This window comes from Rana temporaria, chromosome 2, assembly GCF_905171775.1.
Source record: "Rana temporaria chromosome 2, aRanTem1.1, whole genome shotgun sequence".
NCBI lineage: Eukaryota > Metazoa > Chordata > Amphibia > Anura > Ranidae > Rana > Rana temporaria.
In genome coordinates, this window is record NC_053490.1 from 262,786,951 (window position 1) to 262,803,257 (window position 16,307).

Genomic DNA, 16,307 nt, shown 5'->3' on the forward strand with positions numbered 1-16,307 from the left:
GCAACACTTTAAAAGTTACTAGTTTAGAGTTAAAGGGGTCGTAAAGGTTTGTTTTTTATTTTCTAAATAGGTTCCTTTAAGCTAGTGCATTGTTGGTTCACTTACCTTTTCTTTCAATTTCCCTTCTAAATGTTTTTTTTCTTTGTCTGAATTTCTCACTTCCAGTTCCTCCTCAGTAAGGTGTTCAGTAAGCTGTTCTAAATGACTTTCCACCGCTCAGATGATGGTGGAAAGCTTACTGAGGAGAAACAGGAAGTGAGAAATTCAAACAAAGAAAAAAAACATTTAGAAGGGAAATCAAAGGAAAAGATAAGTAAACCAACAATGCACTAGCTTAAAGGAACCTATTTAGAAAATAAAAAACAAACCTTTACAACCCCTTTAAGCTAGTGCATTGTTGGTTCACTTACCTGTTCCTTCGATTTCCCTTCTAAATGTTTTTTTTTCCTTTGTCTGAATTTTTAACTTCCTGCTTCTCCCCAGTAAGCTTGCCCAAATCATTCGAGCCGTTCTAGCTGGGGGTTAGTCAGCGTGCTCGCCCCCTCCCTTGGGACTGCATCCCTGCGGAGAGACGCTATGACAGCGTCTCCCTGCAGGGATGTAGTCCCAAGGGAGGGGGCGAGCATGCTGACTGACCCCCAGCCAGAAGGAATGGGATGATGGTGGAAAGTTTACTGAGGAGGAACAGGAAGTAAGAAATTCAGACAAAGAAAAAAAACATTTCAAAGGTAAATCGAAGGAAAAGGTTAGTGAACCAACAATGCACTAGCTTAAAGGAGCCTATTTAGAAAATAAAAAACAAACCTTTACAACCCCTTTAAACAGGAGGTCTGGTGATAGAATTTTAGCTCTCACGCTGATGTTCGCAGCAATGCCTCACATGCGTGTTGCGATCACTGTTTACATATGCGTGCAGGACCTACATATGCATTTGCATAGGGACGGGGCTTAAAAAAAACATAATTTTTTTTAGAGCGTTTCTTGTTTTTTTTTATTTTTTTTTATTTTGAGATCTGGGGTCTATACGACCCCAAATCTCCCCTTTGCTCTGCAAATTAGTGTATCTGCAGAGAACAGGGGCAACCCCTTTTGAAATTTGACCAGCTGCTAGATCCTCATATTGCCTCCAAGACACTCGACGTGTAAATTATGCTGTAACGGAACAATATTATATTAAGGTTGTTGTGAGGAGGTACAAAAATAACCGAAAAGCCCACCCATGTTGATGGGGACAAGGGCCTCTTCCCGACAACCCTGGTCGTTGGTTATCGGGGTCTGCGAGCGGGGAGCTTATCGGAATCCGGAAGCCCCCTTTAATAAGGGGGCCCCCAGATCCCAGCCCCCCACCCTATGGGAATGAATATAGGGTACATCGTACCCATACCCATTCACCAGGGGGGGAAAAAAAGTGTCAAGAAAAAAAAAAACACACTAGACAGGTTTTTAAAGTAATTTTATTAGTCAGCTCCGGGGGTCTTCTTCGGACTTCAGGGGTCTTCTTCAAACTTCTCCGCTCTCTTCTCCCGCTCTCCGGTTCTTTCTGCCTTCTGCCGGGCACCACTATCTTTTTCCAGCTCTTTTACTAGTGGGGGGCCGGTCTTCTACGTCGTCTTCTTCCCTCTTCTTCTTTTTGATGTTGACTCAACGCTTTCTTCCGCTGTAATGCCGGGTGTGCGGTGCGCAACAATTTATATAAGCTTCTTATGACGTCACAGTCCCATCATGGTGATATCACCCGGTAACCACGCCCCATGCCTATATAAATTGTTGCTCACCACACACCGGCATTACAGCGGGAGGGAGAGTTGAGTCAACATCGAAGAAGACGATGCAGAAGACCGGCCTGCCGCTAGTAAAAGAGCTGGGAGAAGAGAGCAGAGAAATCTGAAGACCCCCGAAGTCCAAAGAAGACCCCCGGAGCTGACTTATAAATGACTTTAAAAACCTGTCTAGTGTGTTTTTTTTTTTCTTGACACTTTTTCCCCCCCCCAGGTGAATGGCTAGGGGTACGATGTACCCCATACTCATTCCCATAGGATGGGGGGCCGAGATCTGGGGGCCCCCTTATAAAAGGGAGCTCCCGGATTCCGATAAGCCCCCCGCTCGCAGACCCCGACAACCAACGGCCAGGGTTGTCTGAAAGAGGCCTTTGTCACCATCAACACGGGGACAAGGTGCTTTGGGGTGGCCCGCAGGGCGCCCCCCTGCCCCAAAGCACCTACCCCCCATGTTTAGGGCATGTGGCCTGGTACGGTTCAGGAGGGGCACGTCCCCACCCCCTTTCCTGACAGGCCGGGCTGCGTGCTCGGATAAGGGTCTGGTATGGATTTTGGGGGGACCCCCCACACCGTGTTTTCAGTGTAGGGGGTTCCCCTTGAAATCGATACCAGACCTAAGGGTCTGGTATGCTCTTGGAGGGGGAACCCATGCCGGTTTTTTATTTAAAATTTGTTGTGGAGTTCCCCCTCATGTTTCATACCAAATACCAGCTCTGTGGGAGAGAGGTGTTTGCCTTTAGAGCCAGTTCACACTGGGGCGACTTCCTGTAAAGTTGCGTCACTATACTTACCTGGCAGGGGAGACACCATGATCATGAAGGTGGTTCTCCCAGGGCGAGGCTCGGCCATTGCACTCCGGCTGTGCTGACCCCTGCGATTTCCCCAAATGTGGGAAACTCGACTGCATAATTTGTGATAGTGGGGGACTGCGTTCGCGCTTTCCCCGTTTTTTTTTTTTAAAGTTGCGTCACTATGAATGGATGATCCATGAATGATCCAACTTGGAGGCAAGTCGGCGGGTACAAGTCGCCTAGAAGTCGGATTGAAGTAGTACAGGAACCTTTTTTGAAGTCGGAGCGACTGCAGTAGTTTACATTAAGACGGCTCCATTCACTTACATTGATTTCTTCATGCAGCGCGACTTGGGGCGACTTGAAGTCGAGTACAAAGTCGGACCTGTGTGAATGGGCTCTCAGTCTCTGTCTATAGTGGGTGGGGACGTGCATATAATTTCTTTTAGTCACTATTAGACATCTGGGCATCCAGAACCACTAGAGTGTAGCACATATATAGCCATAATTTTAAATGCTTATTATTACCAACTTGCATACAGCTTTTTTTTTAGGCTTCTTAGCCCTCATTACTGCAAGGTGTGGCTTTATTGGATCTATGGTGTAGGTCTTTTGAGTCCAACCATTATGGTCATGGTGAGGCTGTACAAAAGGAACAGTCTAACTGCCAAGAAAGCTTAGAATGACCAACATTCATCCTATTTAGGGATTATATTGCTGCCCATGCGGCTTCCTAAGCAGTAGCGATGTTCCTACCCTTGGAATGCATGCTTCCCCTGTGTACTTCAAGCCAACATGCTGACTCAAAACACGTCAGACAGATAATTTGCAGTATGTAATGGGATGGACCTTCTGCTTCAGCACCTTCTTGTGATAAACAGCCATTCCTGAGCTTTAGCAAAATGACATGGCAAGTCCATGATTTTAACCATTTGATGTCAATGTAACACAATGCCCCAGTGCACTGGGCTTTTCCCATGGGGCCACATATAAGCATATTTCGCTCTGTGCTGGGAGCCTGCTGCACAGTGCGCTCCTAACAGATAGACCGGGGGTCTCACCGACATCTCTGGGCCCCATATGATGAAGTCAGTATATTTTGGCCAATAATTTTTATTTTTTACATTTTTTTTTTTAACCACTTCCATACATGGCACTTATACACCTTCCTGCCCAGACCAATTTTCAGCTTTCAGCGCTGTTGCACTTTGAATGACAATTGCGCAGTCATGCTACACTGTACCCAAACTACATTTTTGTCATTTTGTTCCCACAAATAGAGCTTTCTTTTGGTGGTATTTGATCACCTCTGCGATTTTTATTTTCTGCAAAAAATAAATAAAAAAAACCTGAAAATTTAGAAAAAAAAAAAAACTTTTTTTGTTTCAGTTACAAAACATTGTAAATAAGTACGTTTTCTCCTTCACTGATGGGCACTGATGGTACTGCACTGACGGGCACTGATGGGCACAGATGAGGTGGCACCAATGAGGTGGCATTGATGGGCACTAATATGCGGCACTGATAGGCAGCATGGATGGGCACTGATGGGTGGCATGGATGGGCACAGATGGGCACTGATAGGTGGCACGGATGGGCATAGATGGGCACTGATAGGTGGCACTAATGTACTGTATTGTGTTGAACTAATGGATGCCAATCAATGCCAAACAATAATGCCTGCCAATCAGTGATGCCCATTGTGGGCACTGATTGGCATCCATTGTGGGCACTGATTTGCATCTATTATCAATTTCTGATTGTCATCCCTGGTGGTCTAGTGTGGCATACCTGTGGTGGGCATCCCTGGTGGTCTAGTGGCATCCCTGGTGGTCCAGTGTGGGCATCCTCGGGGGGCTGCGCTGATAATCGATCAACACAAACCCCCCCGATTACCGGCTTTTCCTGTTTACATCGTGATCAGCTGTGATTGGACAGATTGGACACGGCTGATCACGTGGTAAAGAGTCTCCGTCTTTACCTAGATCGGTGTTGCGGGGTGTCAGATTGACACCCCGCAACAACGATCGCCGCAATGCGCGCCCCTGAAGACGTCTCAATATCCTGAAGACGTCGTATGACGTCTGGTCAGGTTATTGAAACCACTTTGCCACTGTCATTTTGTAATAGGGCGGGCGGCAAGTGGTTAAATTAGTGTCATTGGGCTCCATTAACAGAACCAGATCTTATGCTGTATTTAGGTTTTCCCAAATACCGAAAATGTAAATTCACTACTACTTTATGCAATATTTACCGCATAAAGCAAAAACGCCCAGTAAACACCACATACAACAGGAGTGAAAGTCAATTCGCAAAAAAGAGAGGGTGAAGTTCATCTTTAACCAATTACAGAGGAGCGGTGCGTCTCTCGTTCTGACACTGCGCAAACCCCAATCTCTGTAAAGAGCCGCTGACGCGACTCTAAGCATGTGATTGGCTGTGTCCAATCACAGCCGATCACATGTAAGTGTGGAAGTGCCGGTAACCGGCTCTCCTCGCCTCACACTGACAGAGTGTGTGGCGAGGAGAGACGATCAGCGGCATTGCCTCACAGGGGAGAATAGGGCAGGTAATCGGGGCACTGATTACCGTAAAGTCCCAGCAGTGACAAAAATCAATGCCCATTACTGGTGCCAGTCAGTGCTGTCTTTTAGTGCCCATCAGTGCCCACCTATGCGTGCTGCTTATCAGTGCCCGCCAGTGCCACCTATCAGTGCCGACTATAAGTGCTCATCAGTGCCTCATGTCAGTGCCACCTATCAGTGCGGCATAATAGTGTCTCCTCATCAGTGCCCATAAGTGCAGCCCATCAGTGCATATCGGTGAAAGAGAAAAATTACTTATTTTCCAAATTTACTGACAGAAACGAAGAAAAACTTTTTTTTATTTATTTTTTTTATTTTCAGTCTTTTTTCTTTTTTTGTAAAAAATAAAAAACCCAGCATTTGCCATACGAGGCATTGTAATATGACAGCCGCAGTAACCCTCTGTCCCTCCGGGCAGCCGTCATGTGACGTTTTTGGCTTCCCGGCATTGTAGCAAGCACGCGCAGGACCCGATGCGGGTGCCCGGCGAATGCGATGTCCGCCGGGCACCCGCGATTGCTCATCACAGAGCAGGGACGTTGATCTGTGTGTGTAAACGCACAGGTCCTGTCAGGTGAGAGGAAACCGATCCGTGTGTTCCTATTATATAGAAACACCGATCAGTCTCTTTCCCTAGTCAGTCCCCTCCCCCCACAGTTAGAATCACTATCTAGGGAACACATTTAACCCCTTGATCACCCCCTAGTGTTACCCCTTCCCTGCCAATGACATTTACACAGTAATCAGTGCATTTTCATAGCACTGATTGCTGTATAAATGCCAATGGTCCCAAAAATGTGTCAAAAGTGTCCGATGTGTCCACCGCAATGTGACACTCCCGATACAAATTGTAGATTGCCGCCATAACTAGTCAAAAGATAAATAAAAATAAATTAAAATGCCATAAATCAATAACCCATTGATCGTTTTGTAGACGCTATAACTTTTGCGCAATCCAATCAATATCGCTTATTGCAATTTTTTTTTTAATCAAAAATATGTAGAAGAATACATATCGCCCTAAATGGAGGGAAAAATGTGTTTGAAAAAAAAATGGGATATTTATTATAGCAAAATGTAAAAAATATTGTGTTTTTTTTAAATTGTCTGTCTTTTTTTGTTTATAGAGCAACAAATAAAAACTGCAGAGGTGATTAAATGCCACCAAAAAAAAGCTCTATTTGTGGGGAAAAAAATTATGAATTTAATTTGGGTACAACGTTGCACGATTGTCAATCAAAATGTTACAGCGCTAAAAGCTGAAAATTGGCCTGGGCAGGAAGGGGGGTGAAATTGCCCTGTATTGAAGAGGTTAAATACCACCAAAAAAAAGCTCTATTTGTGTGAAGAAAATGATTAAAAATTTATTTGGGTCCATTGTTGCATGACCGCGCAATTGCCATTCAAAGTGCGATAGGGCTGAAAGCTGAAAAATGGCTTGGGCAGGAAGGGGGTGAAAGTGCCCTGTATTGAGGTGGTCAATCAAATGTATCATGTTTTGGTCATTGTTGCCCAGATGTATAGACATTTGTAATACACTGCACATTGTTTGAGATTAACAGGTCCAGCAGAGCATCAATTCTAGTTGGGGTTCCTATTGTATTGTAAAATCGTCTTGTAATAAGTTTATAAATGAGCACCCTCTTAGGCCCCGTACACACGACCAAACATGTATGCTGAAACTGGTCCGCGGACCAGTTTCAGCATACATGTTCGGTCATGTGTAGGCGCGAGCGGGCAGAATTCCAGCAAACATTTGCCCGCCGGGCCTTTTCCCAGCGGGCAAATATTCCTGGACTTGTTTTAAAACCGTCCGCTGGAATCCTGCCCGCTCGGACATGTACGGTCGTCTGTACAGACCTACCGTACATGTCCGAGCGCTCGCCATCCCTCGCATGCGTCGAATGACTTCGACGCATGCGTGGAAGCATTTAAAAGGCAGGCCCGCCCACGTCGCCGCGTCATCGTCGCCGCGACGGCGCGGACACGCCCCGCGTATTGTTTACGCACGGACTTCTGTACGATGGTTAGTACAGCCATCGTACAGAAGTCCCCGGGCAGACATGTACGGTGAAAACGGTCCGACGGACCGGTTTCATCGTACATGTTTGCCCGTGTGTACCCGGCCTTACTGTTAACGCAGTGCCATTACTCCAAAAACGTTTAGAGTAGTTAAAAACCCCCCATTATTAGCACTGTCCCAGCCCTTGCAGTCCTTTCTATATGCACAAGGAGGTAAAGGTTGCCACTTACCAGTTGGATATTTTAAACTTTTCCTCAAATACTTGATATGCTAAAGTTTCACTTGCTGTGTTTACTTTGTCACATAGATACATATTCAATAAAACTGTTATTGAACCTCTGTTGATTTGTACTACTAATCTGTATTGGATAGAAGATTCTCACATATTAAATAGACAGTGACGTTTAGATATGTTCACCGACACAAACTCAACACTTTTCCCGATATGTAGTATTTTTAGACCTGTTTATTAAGAGAAATCCTTGCTAATTTTATGTTTGTTCTTTGTTGTTTCTAGATCACAGAGCTGTGTGGTGCAAAACATATTGGATACTTTGGACCAGCTCAGTTTTTTATTGCTTTAAAATTAATTGCGGCAGCACAAGCTGGCTTGCCAATTTGCCTGGAGAGCATCAAGTGTGGTGAGAAACTGATACAACGTGCAATGAAATGTCTACTCTGGTGTAGTGATTACTGCAGACCTTCAGGCTGGGTTCACACTACTACACTACTTTCATCCTACTTTGCTCTGCTACATCGGTCCTACATTTATCCTACATTGGTCCTACATCCATCCTACTTTCATGAACAGGATACTACTTTGGTCCGACTTCAATGATATTCAATGGGCCTGAAGTAGGATCAATGTAGGACCAAAAGTAGTACAGGGAGCATTTTCAAAGTCGGACCGACTTGTGTAGGACGCTACAAGACGCTCTCATAGGGAAACATTGAACACAGAGCAAAGTAGGATGAAAGTAGTGTAGTAGTGTGAACCCAGCCTCAAGCTATTATGTATGCACAGTTAAACTAGCTTCTGTATGTGCAAATATATAGGAACAGGAAATACTATTTTTAGCCCAGCAAAGTAATTCATGCTTGTAGTTATTAAAAGGGAATATGTCACTTTTGAGGAAAGATCAATGTTATAGATGTAAAGCAATGTAGCTCTTTGTTAATTTTTCTACTGGACCAATCTCTAAAAAAAAAAAAAAAACATCCTTATGTGAATAAATAGAGCTTATGTTAGCTATGCTAAATACAATTATTTATAGTGAAAAAATACTTTTGCCCTTGATCTCCCTCATGTGGTCTTGGGCATAGTAGGTTATTATCACTTGGTCCTAGGCAATAGGAACATCTGGGCAAAACATGAACTCTCTCCCACTCCCCTGTAACTGACCACTGGCATGAAAATGAATCTAATAGCTGGATTCAGGAAGGGGCGCGTATCTTTAAGGCGGCGCAGCGTATCGTATTTACGCTACGCCGCCTTAAGTCAGAGAGGCAAGTACTGTATTCACAAAGTACTTGCCTCCTAACTTGCGGCGTAGCGTAAATGGGGCCGGCGTAAGCGCGCCTAATTCAAATGAGGATGAGGGGGCGTGTTTTATGTCAATGGGGGGTGACCCGACGTGATTGACGTTTTTTACGAACGGCGCATGCGCCGTCCGTGTACACATCCCAGTGTGCATTGCTCCAAAGTACGCTTCAAGGACGTATTGGTTTCGACGTGAATGTAAATTACGTCCAGCCCTATTCACGGACGACTTACGCAAACGACGTAAAATTTACAAATTTCGACGGCCATACTTAGCATTGACTAGGCCAGCTATTTGATGGAATAACTTAGCTTTGACTAGGCTAGCTATTTGATGGAATAACTTTACGCCGGAAAACGCCTTACGTAAACGGCGTATCTTTACTGCGACGGGCGCACGTACGTTCGTGAATCGGCGTATCTAGGCATTTACATATTCTACGCCGAACTCAACAGAAGCGCCACCTAGCGGCCAGCCTAAATATTGCACCCTAAGATACGACGGCGCAGGCTGTCATATCTTAGCTAGATTTAAGTGTATCTCAGTTTGAGAATACACTTAAACTTACGACGGCACAGATTCCGAGTTACGTCTGCGTATCTACTGATACTGATACGCCGGCGTAACTATTTGGGAATCTGGCTATAAATGTCCTTTTACTTGCCTAAAGCTGTGGTCATGTAAAGCCCTGTACACACGGGCCAGAATCTCGTCGGGAAAAGAACGTTGTTTTTCCTGATGAGATTCTTGGCAAGAATCTCTTGCCGCCCGAGTGTACAGACACTCCATTCAAAAGAACCGCCGTTCTTTTGAATGGCAAGAACGCGGTGACGTCATCGCGTACGACGAGCATGAGCTCGTCGCATTCGATGCCGTCGCCGCCATCTTGCTGCACCCTACCTATGCCTAGGAAGCTACCGCGCATGCGTCAAAGTCATTTCGAGGATGTGCTGGTTTCCACGGCGACAGGTAAGTATACAGACGCTCGGGTTTCTCGGCAGGAAAACACTGCCGAGAATCACGGCGAGAAAATAAAGAGCAGGTTCTCTATTTTTCTCGTCGAGATTCTGGGCAGTTTTCTTAACGAGAAACCTGAAAGCCTCGTACACACGCACGGCTTACTCAGCAGGAAAGCTCTGCCAGCAGTTTTCTTGCTGGTTCTTGCCGAGTAAACCGAGCACGTGTACGAGGCTTGACTCTACAATCCCAAGTCTTCTCTCCTTTTCTGGTTACATGAGGAGAGGTCTTTCTTTGCTTGCCCACGTTGCTGCCTGCCTGGCAAAACGGTTCCTATTGGCTGGCCAGCATTGTTGTCATTAAAAGGAGTGACATCAACAAAGAGGTCTGTTTGGGCCACTCAGTGGGAGCTCATCTGCAGCACTGTGTTAGTGGTCTCTGGAAACACTGCCACGTGTGACCTGGATTGTGGGCTTAGGTAAGTGAACCTTGCTTTATAAGGTAAGAAAAGAATGCATGCAAGATGGTAGAAAAGGAGGTGGGAGGGAGTTCATATTTTGCCTGGAATTGGGCTTTAAGGAAAATCTCCAGACTATGATAATCTGTATATCAACTTTTGCTTTCCTGGCTCTGGGAGTGCTGATATTATGCAAGATAGCTGCTTTCGCTTGAAACTATGGCCGTTTATACCTGTGATATATCCTGTCTGAATGTCATCTTGGTGGAAATTGAGGCTGATTACTGATGTAACTTCCTGAAGTCTATGTATTTCCTGCTGAACGAATCCAGCTATTGCTGATAATTTTTCAGCAACAAACTCAGACCTTACAATATAAACATAAATATATGGCAGCATGCTCCCTGCCTGGCAAAATAAAATGTTGTCAGTATATAAACGCAATTGTGTATGCACAAAACTGAAATTACAATGCTTGAAACTGCTCTCAGAAAGACTTTAGCAAGTCTTGCCTCACAACTTTTACTTCTATTTTTTATATTTTGACATCTTTGCCAGGCATGTGTACACTTTTTACAACTTTGTAAAGTATTAAAGTGGATTATTTGCTATGTTATAGGGAACATCTAAAAGTATTAAGGGGCAAGTACGTTCAAAGCTCGTTTGACCCGTTTTCAGCTGAAGTCCGCTCTTACTGCTGGCGTTAAAGAATTGGGTCAGGCCCTGTGTCATCATGTAGTTGGAATCTGCCTAGATCCCTGGATTGACACTCGGCTCAGCCTCTCAACGAACTGTTAAGAGTTTGAGCCAGCTGCTTCCGCCTCCTCCACAGCTCAGTGCTCCAGTGAGCAAAGACAGGGGACAGCAAAGAGCTGTGATTGACAGTCACCAGCTCTCTGCTCACTGAGCTGTGAGAACCGAGTGATTGGCGGTGTTTGATCGCTCGGTTATCAGTGTAGAGGCACTAGGGGACAGATGCAGCATTGAACTAATGCTGCATCCACCTAGGTATATATGCATAAAACAAACAAAAAAGCATACTTCTCTTTTAACTGTGCTTAAGGCAGGGCTCGACAAAATCTGGGCGCTAGGTCGCAATTGCGACAAAAAATTGTGACCTGGCGCCCGCAGGTAAAAAATTCTACATGTTGCATGTTTTGAGTTACAGAGGAGGTCAAGAGCTAGAATTATTGCTCTAGCTATAACTATCGCGGCGATACCTCACGTGTGGTTTGAATACCGTTTACATATGCGGGCGCTACTCACGTATGTGTTCGCTTCTGCGTGCGAGCTCGTCGGGACGGGGCGCGTTTTCTGGCTCCTAACTTTTTTAGCTGGCTCCTAGATTCCAAGCAAATTTGTCAAACCCTGGCTTAAGGATTACCTTGAAAAATGTACCCTTTGTCTGGAGTTTCTCCTGAAAAATAGCAGTGTACTTCCTGGTATGTGAGGATGTCTAGGCATTCCTGTAAATACTGATTAATGACTGTATATCTGCAGAGTGAGATTTAAAGATCTGCCACCTCTGATTGCTAGTCTTAAGTCATAGCAGACCTGTACCATGTGATAGCTGTGGTCAATCCACAGCTATCACAATAGTACCCAATGGCACATAAATGATTGCTTTATACCAGTGATCAGATCATCACTGTGATAAGCAATCAAAGCTGAAGAAAAGCACTATGAGCCCTATGGTGCCACTGTACTGCTCTGGTCACTGAATGTAAAAAAAGAATAGTAAAAAAAAATGAAAAAATTGTAAAAAAAAGTTGTTTTATTTTACATACTGTCACCAGCCATGATGCTGTACTGCTCTGGTGACAATATGTTACAAAACATATTCAACTTGGGGTATGTTTACGAAAGAAATGTAGCAGAATACATTTTGGTCTACCTTTATAAAGAACGATTATTTATTTGCAAAATGTTATAACCAGTATAAAGAAATATAATTTTTTCTCAAAATTTCTAGTATTTGTTTTGTTTTGTTTTAAATAGCAAAAAATCAATGTTGATTACCTCCAGCCCGCCGTATAGACAAATGACGGCAGGCGGGATCCTCTCTCGTTCTGGAACGATGTCATATGACATCGCCCCAGGGCGTCCGGGGCGGCGATCATGGGCTTGCTGTGTCTCTTGGATACAGCGCGACCCACATCTCGGTAAAGAGTCGATGACGTGGCTCTTTACCCATGTGACCAGCTGTGTCCAATCACAGCTGATTACATGTAAACAAGGAAGTGCTGGTAATCTTCTCTCCTCACCTTATACTGACAGAGTGTGAGGACAGGAGAGCCAATCAGTGACATCTCCTCACAGGGGGGACTGTACTAATCATCAGTGCAGCCCCAACAATACCCAGAAGTGATGCCAATGTGTAGCAAGAAGTGATGCAAGTCAGTGCTGCCTTTCAGTGCCCATCAGTGCCGCCTATCAGTGCTTATCAGTACAACCTCATCAGCACACATCAGTGAAGGAGAAAAATTACTTATTTATAACATTTTCTTACAGAAACTAAGAAAAACCTTCTCATGTCCTTTATTTGTTTGCCTGCTGATTGGCTCTGGGAGCCGAGTGTTCCCAGAACTCACCGGGGGGGGGGGCGGGACGGGAGGTGACGTCCTGCCCGCAATCTGCCTGCAGACTGTGGCCGGAAGTGGGTGCAAATACCTGTCTTTAGACAGGTATCTGCACCCCCCTCCCCCTGAAAGGTGTCAAATGTGACACCGGAGGGGGGGGGGAGGGTTCCGATCAGCGGGAGTTCCACTTTAGGGTGGAGCTCCGCTTTAATGGTCCACCTTCACCGACTGATAAGGACACCCATAAAAGTGCTCAAAAGATGGCAGCTTACCACAAGTAGTTGACCCTTTTACTGAAAAAAGTGGTCAAATGTGCTTCATAGCAAGTTGGACTTTGCTATTAACAGATGAAATAAGCAGATAATGGGACAACCTCTTAACCCATGGAGACTCAGGAAGGCATATGCAAATAAGAAGATAATGTCCGAAATAGTGTAATCCTGTTTATTAAACTTAAAAATGTTCAAATAAAAAGCCAAATGGCTGCTTACTTTAGGAGTGCCCAAGGCCCGGCACTGAGGCTGGAGGGCATAGGATCAAATTGGTGGAGATGGTCCCGACTCGTTTGCGCTGGCGTGCGTTCCACCCTGCACCGCAGTGAGCCTAAGAGAACCGGAGGTGACCTCAGTACGTGACGCCTCTACGTCCGTTTTGTTTGACACGTCTTCAGAAAGCGTGTCTAGTCACTGAATGTACTGGTTTATATGTGCCTGTCAATTAGGCCATCAGCAGGTGAAAGAATTTGACAGCCAGCTAGTTACAAAATACATAAAATAAATAAAATGCAATACAATACACGACGAAAATACATAATATTAATACTCGGTCTATAGACAAGTATAGATAGTTGTTAAGAACAAGATCAATTTAACAACTAAAGACCGAATTAAAAAAATTATATATAAAAAAATTTATTGATACTAAAAATGTGTACTAAAATCCCACTAGGGTGTACATAAAGTGTTGGGAACCCTTAAGGGCCCTTTCACACTAGTGCGTTTTTCCCGCGTTTTTGCGGTAAAAATAGCGCTATTAAAACGCCCATAAAACGCTCCCCATGCCCCCTCCATTGAAATGAATTAAAAAACGCGGTAAAAACGGAGCGTTAAAATCGCGGTAAAACACAGCGGATTTACTGCGTTTTTACCGCGTTTTTAATTCATTTCAATGGAGAGGGGCATGGGGAGCGTTTTAATAGCGCTATTTTTACCGCGAAAACGCGGCAAAAACGCACCAGTGTGAAAGGGCCCTTAAGGTGACATGACAAGTACCTTTGTTGCTATGAACAAGATCAGTTCAACAACTATAAACCGAATTCTTATAAAAGACATCAAAAAATGAATTGATACTAGAAATTAGTACTAAAATCCCAATAATGTGTAAAAGAGGTACGGGAAACCCTTTGACATGTAACCAATAGACAAATAATTACATTAGTCATCGGTCAAAAAACAATTAAGGTCCAGATTCATATTAAGACCCAGCGGCTGCACAATTCTCAAACAATACAGCCACTCCCAATAGGGTGTAAATAAGGTGCGGGAAAACCTTTATGATGACATGACAAGTAACATTGTAGTTATGAACAAGATCAATTCAATAACTGTAAACCAAATTATTAAAAAAAACGTCAAACAATGTATTGATACTAAAAATTTGTACTAAAATCTCAGTGTTGTGTAAAAGAGGTGCAGGAAACCCTTTATGGTGACATGTAACCAATAGGCTAAAAATTACATTAGTCATTGGTCAAAAAGCAATTAAGGTCCAGATCTATATTGAGACCCAGCGACTGCATAGTTCTCAAACGATACAGCCACGGAGTCTCATTCTGAGAGATGGCCTTTATGTCTGTACCTATCCAATTATATTTAACTCTATCTATTCCATAGAAGGTCAAATAGCGTGGGTCCCTATCATGGAACTGGAGAAAGTGTCGTGAAACACTATGGTTAGGAAAACCTTTCCTTATATTTGCCACATGTTCATTTATCCTAACCCTTAGTTCGCGGGTGGTACGACCCACGTACTGCAGGGAGCAAGGGCATTCCAAGACGTATGTGACGTGTTTGGAATAACAGGTAATTAGAGATTTTATATTGAATTATTGCGTTACATGTGACTTGAATTTGGTGACTTTCTTATTATGTCTTAAAGTGGTGCGACAAGATTTTCATCTTTTGCAGTAATGAAACCCCGTTCCATCCAAAAACGTAGGGAGCGTTCTTGGGGGGTTTGGGACATTAGGTGCAATAATATTCATCAGTCCCAAGGCCCTCCTGTAAATAAATTTGGGTTTAGAAGGTAGGACAGTTTCCAAATCCCTGTCTTTTAAAAGGATCGGCCAGAACTTTTTAAAAACTTTCTCTACACTCTTGTACTGCTTGTGAAAACCAGAGATGAAGGCCAATTCTCCCTGGAATGGGTTTTTCTTCTTAGTCGCCAAAAGGCTTCCACCTCCTCTCTGGTTTTGGCAAGCATCATTGGGCAATAGCCCTTTTCGCTGAATCTATCTGTAAGGCCTCGTACACAGGATAGGTTAAACAGAGGACTATGGTCGTATGTGGGCCCCATAGGTTATTTAACCATCGGTTAAAAAAAGCCAACTTGCTTTAAATTTAACCGATGGATTCCTAACCGATGGGAAAAAAACAATCGTTATTAGGCACAACCATCGGTTAAAAAATCCACGCATGCTCAGAATCAAGTTGACGCATGCTTGGAAGCATTGAACTTCGTTTTTTTTCAGCACGTCATTGTGTTTCACATCACCGCATTCTAACACAATCGTTTTTTTAACCGATGGTGTGTAGGTGCGACGGACCATCAGTCAGCTTCATCGGTTAACTGATGAAAATGGTCCATCAGTCTGTTCTCATTGGATGGACTGATCGTGTGTACGCGGCATTAAAATGGCCGCCTGTGTGTGGAAGTCTGTCATGCTATCGCAATTGCTCCGGATACGCATGTACTGACTTTTGGGTACTGACCCCAACCACCGGGGGTGGTGAAAACTGTTCATCAGCACAAAGGCGTTCCTATCGGTGGTCTTAAAGAAAATCTTTGTGCAGATTTTGTTACCATTCTTAACTAAAGTGAGATCCAAATAGTTGACCATATTCAGGCTCCATTCTGCTGTGAATTTAAGTCTATAATGGTTGTCATTTATACTGTAGATGCTATAAACAACTCCAATGATGTCTGGGAACCCTCCCATAATAGAATCACATCATCAATGTATCTTTTATAATACAATAGAGCCTGACAATCAACTTGAAAAATGGTCTCTCCTTCCCATTTATTCAATATCAGATTCGCTACACTGGGGGCATAATGAGCCCCCATTGCCACACCCTTTATTTGATTATAAAATCTATCCTGTGCCCAAAAGTAATTATTGCACATGGCCTGCTGAAGACCTGCTAGTAAAAAATCTATTTGTGCCTGTTTTAAACTGGAGTCATCTTATCTTTTAGAGCTAATTTTACTGCCACAATTGCATCATTTTGCTTAATATTAGTATACAATGACTCAATGTCAATAGTGACCATTAGTGTTGAATCCGTCACTCCTATAGTGGATATGGATTTAATAAG

The 16,307-nt window shown here is 43.9% G+C and overlaps 1 protein-coding gene and 1 non-coding gene across 4 annotated transcripts in view; both read left to right on the forward strand.

The window, feature by feature from the left end:
* The window catches only part of REPS2 (RALBP1 associated Eps domain containing 2), a 192,141-nt gene that overhangs the window by 6,961 nt on the left and 168,873 nt on the right, over window positions 1-16,307 (forward strand). For all 3 annotated transcript variants that reach the window (XM_040336880.1, XM_040336878.1, XM_040336879.1), the window contains exon 2: window positions 7,695-7,818. In XM_040336880.1, the coding sequence (XP_040192814.1) occupies window positions 7,695-7,818 (124 nt within the window). The remainder of the gene's footprint in view (window positions 1-7,694; window positions 7,819-16,307) is intronic.
* Window positions 2,562-2,725, forward strand: LOC120929827. Its single transcript, XR_005747516.1, has one exon. It is a non-coding gene; the product is annotated as a U1 spliceosomal RNA (small nuclear RNA).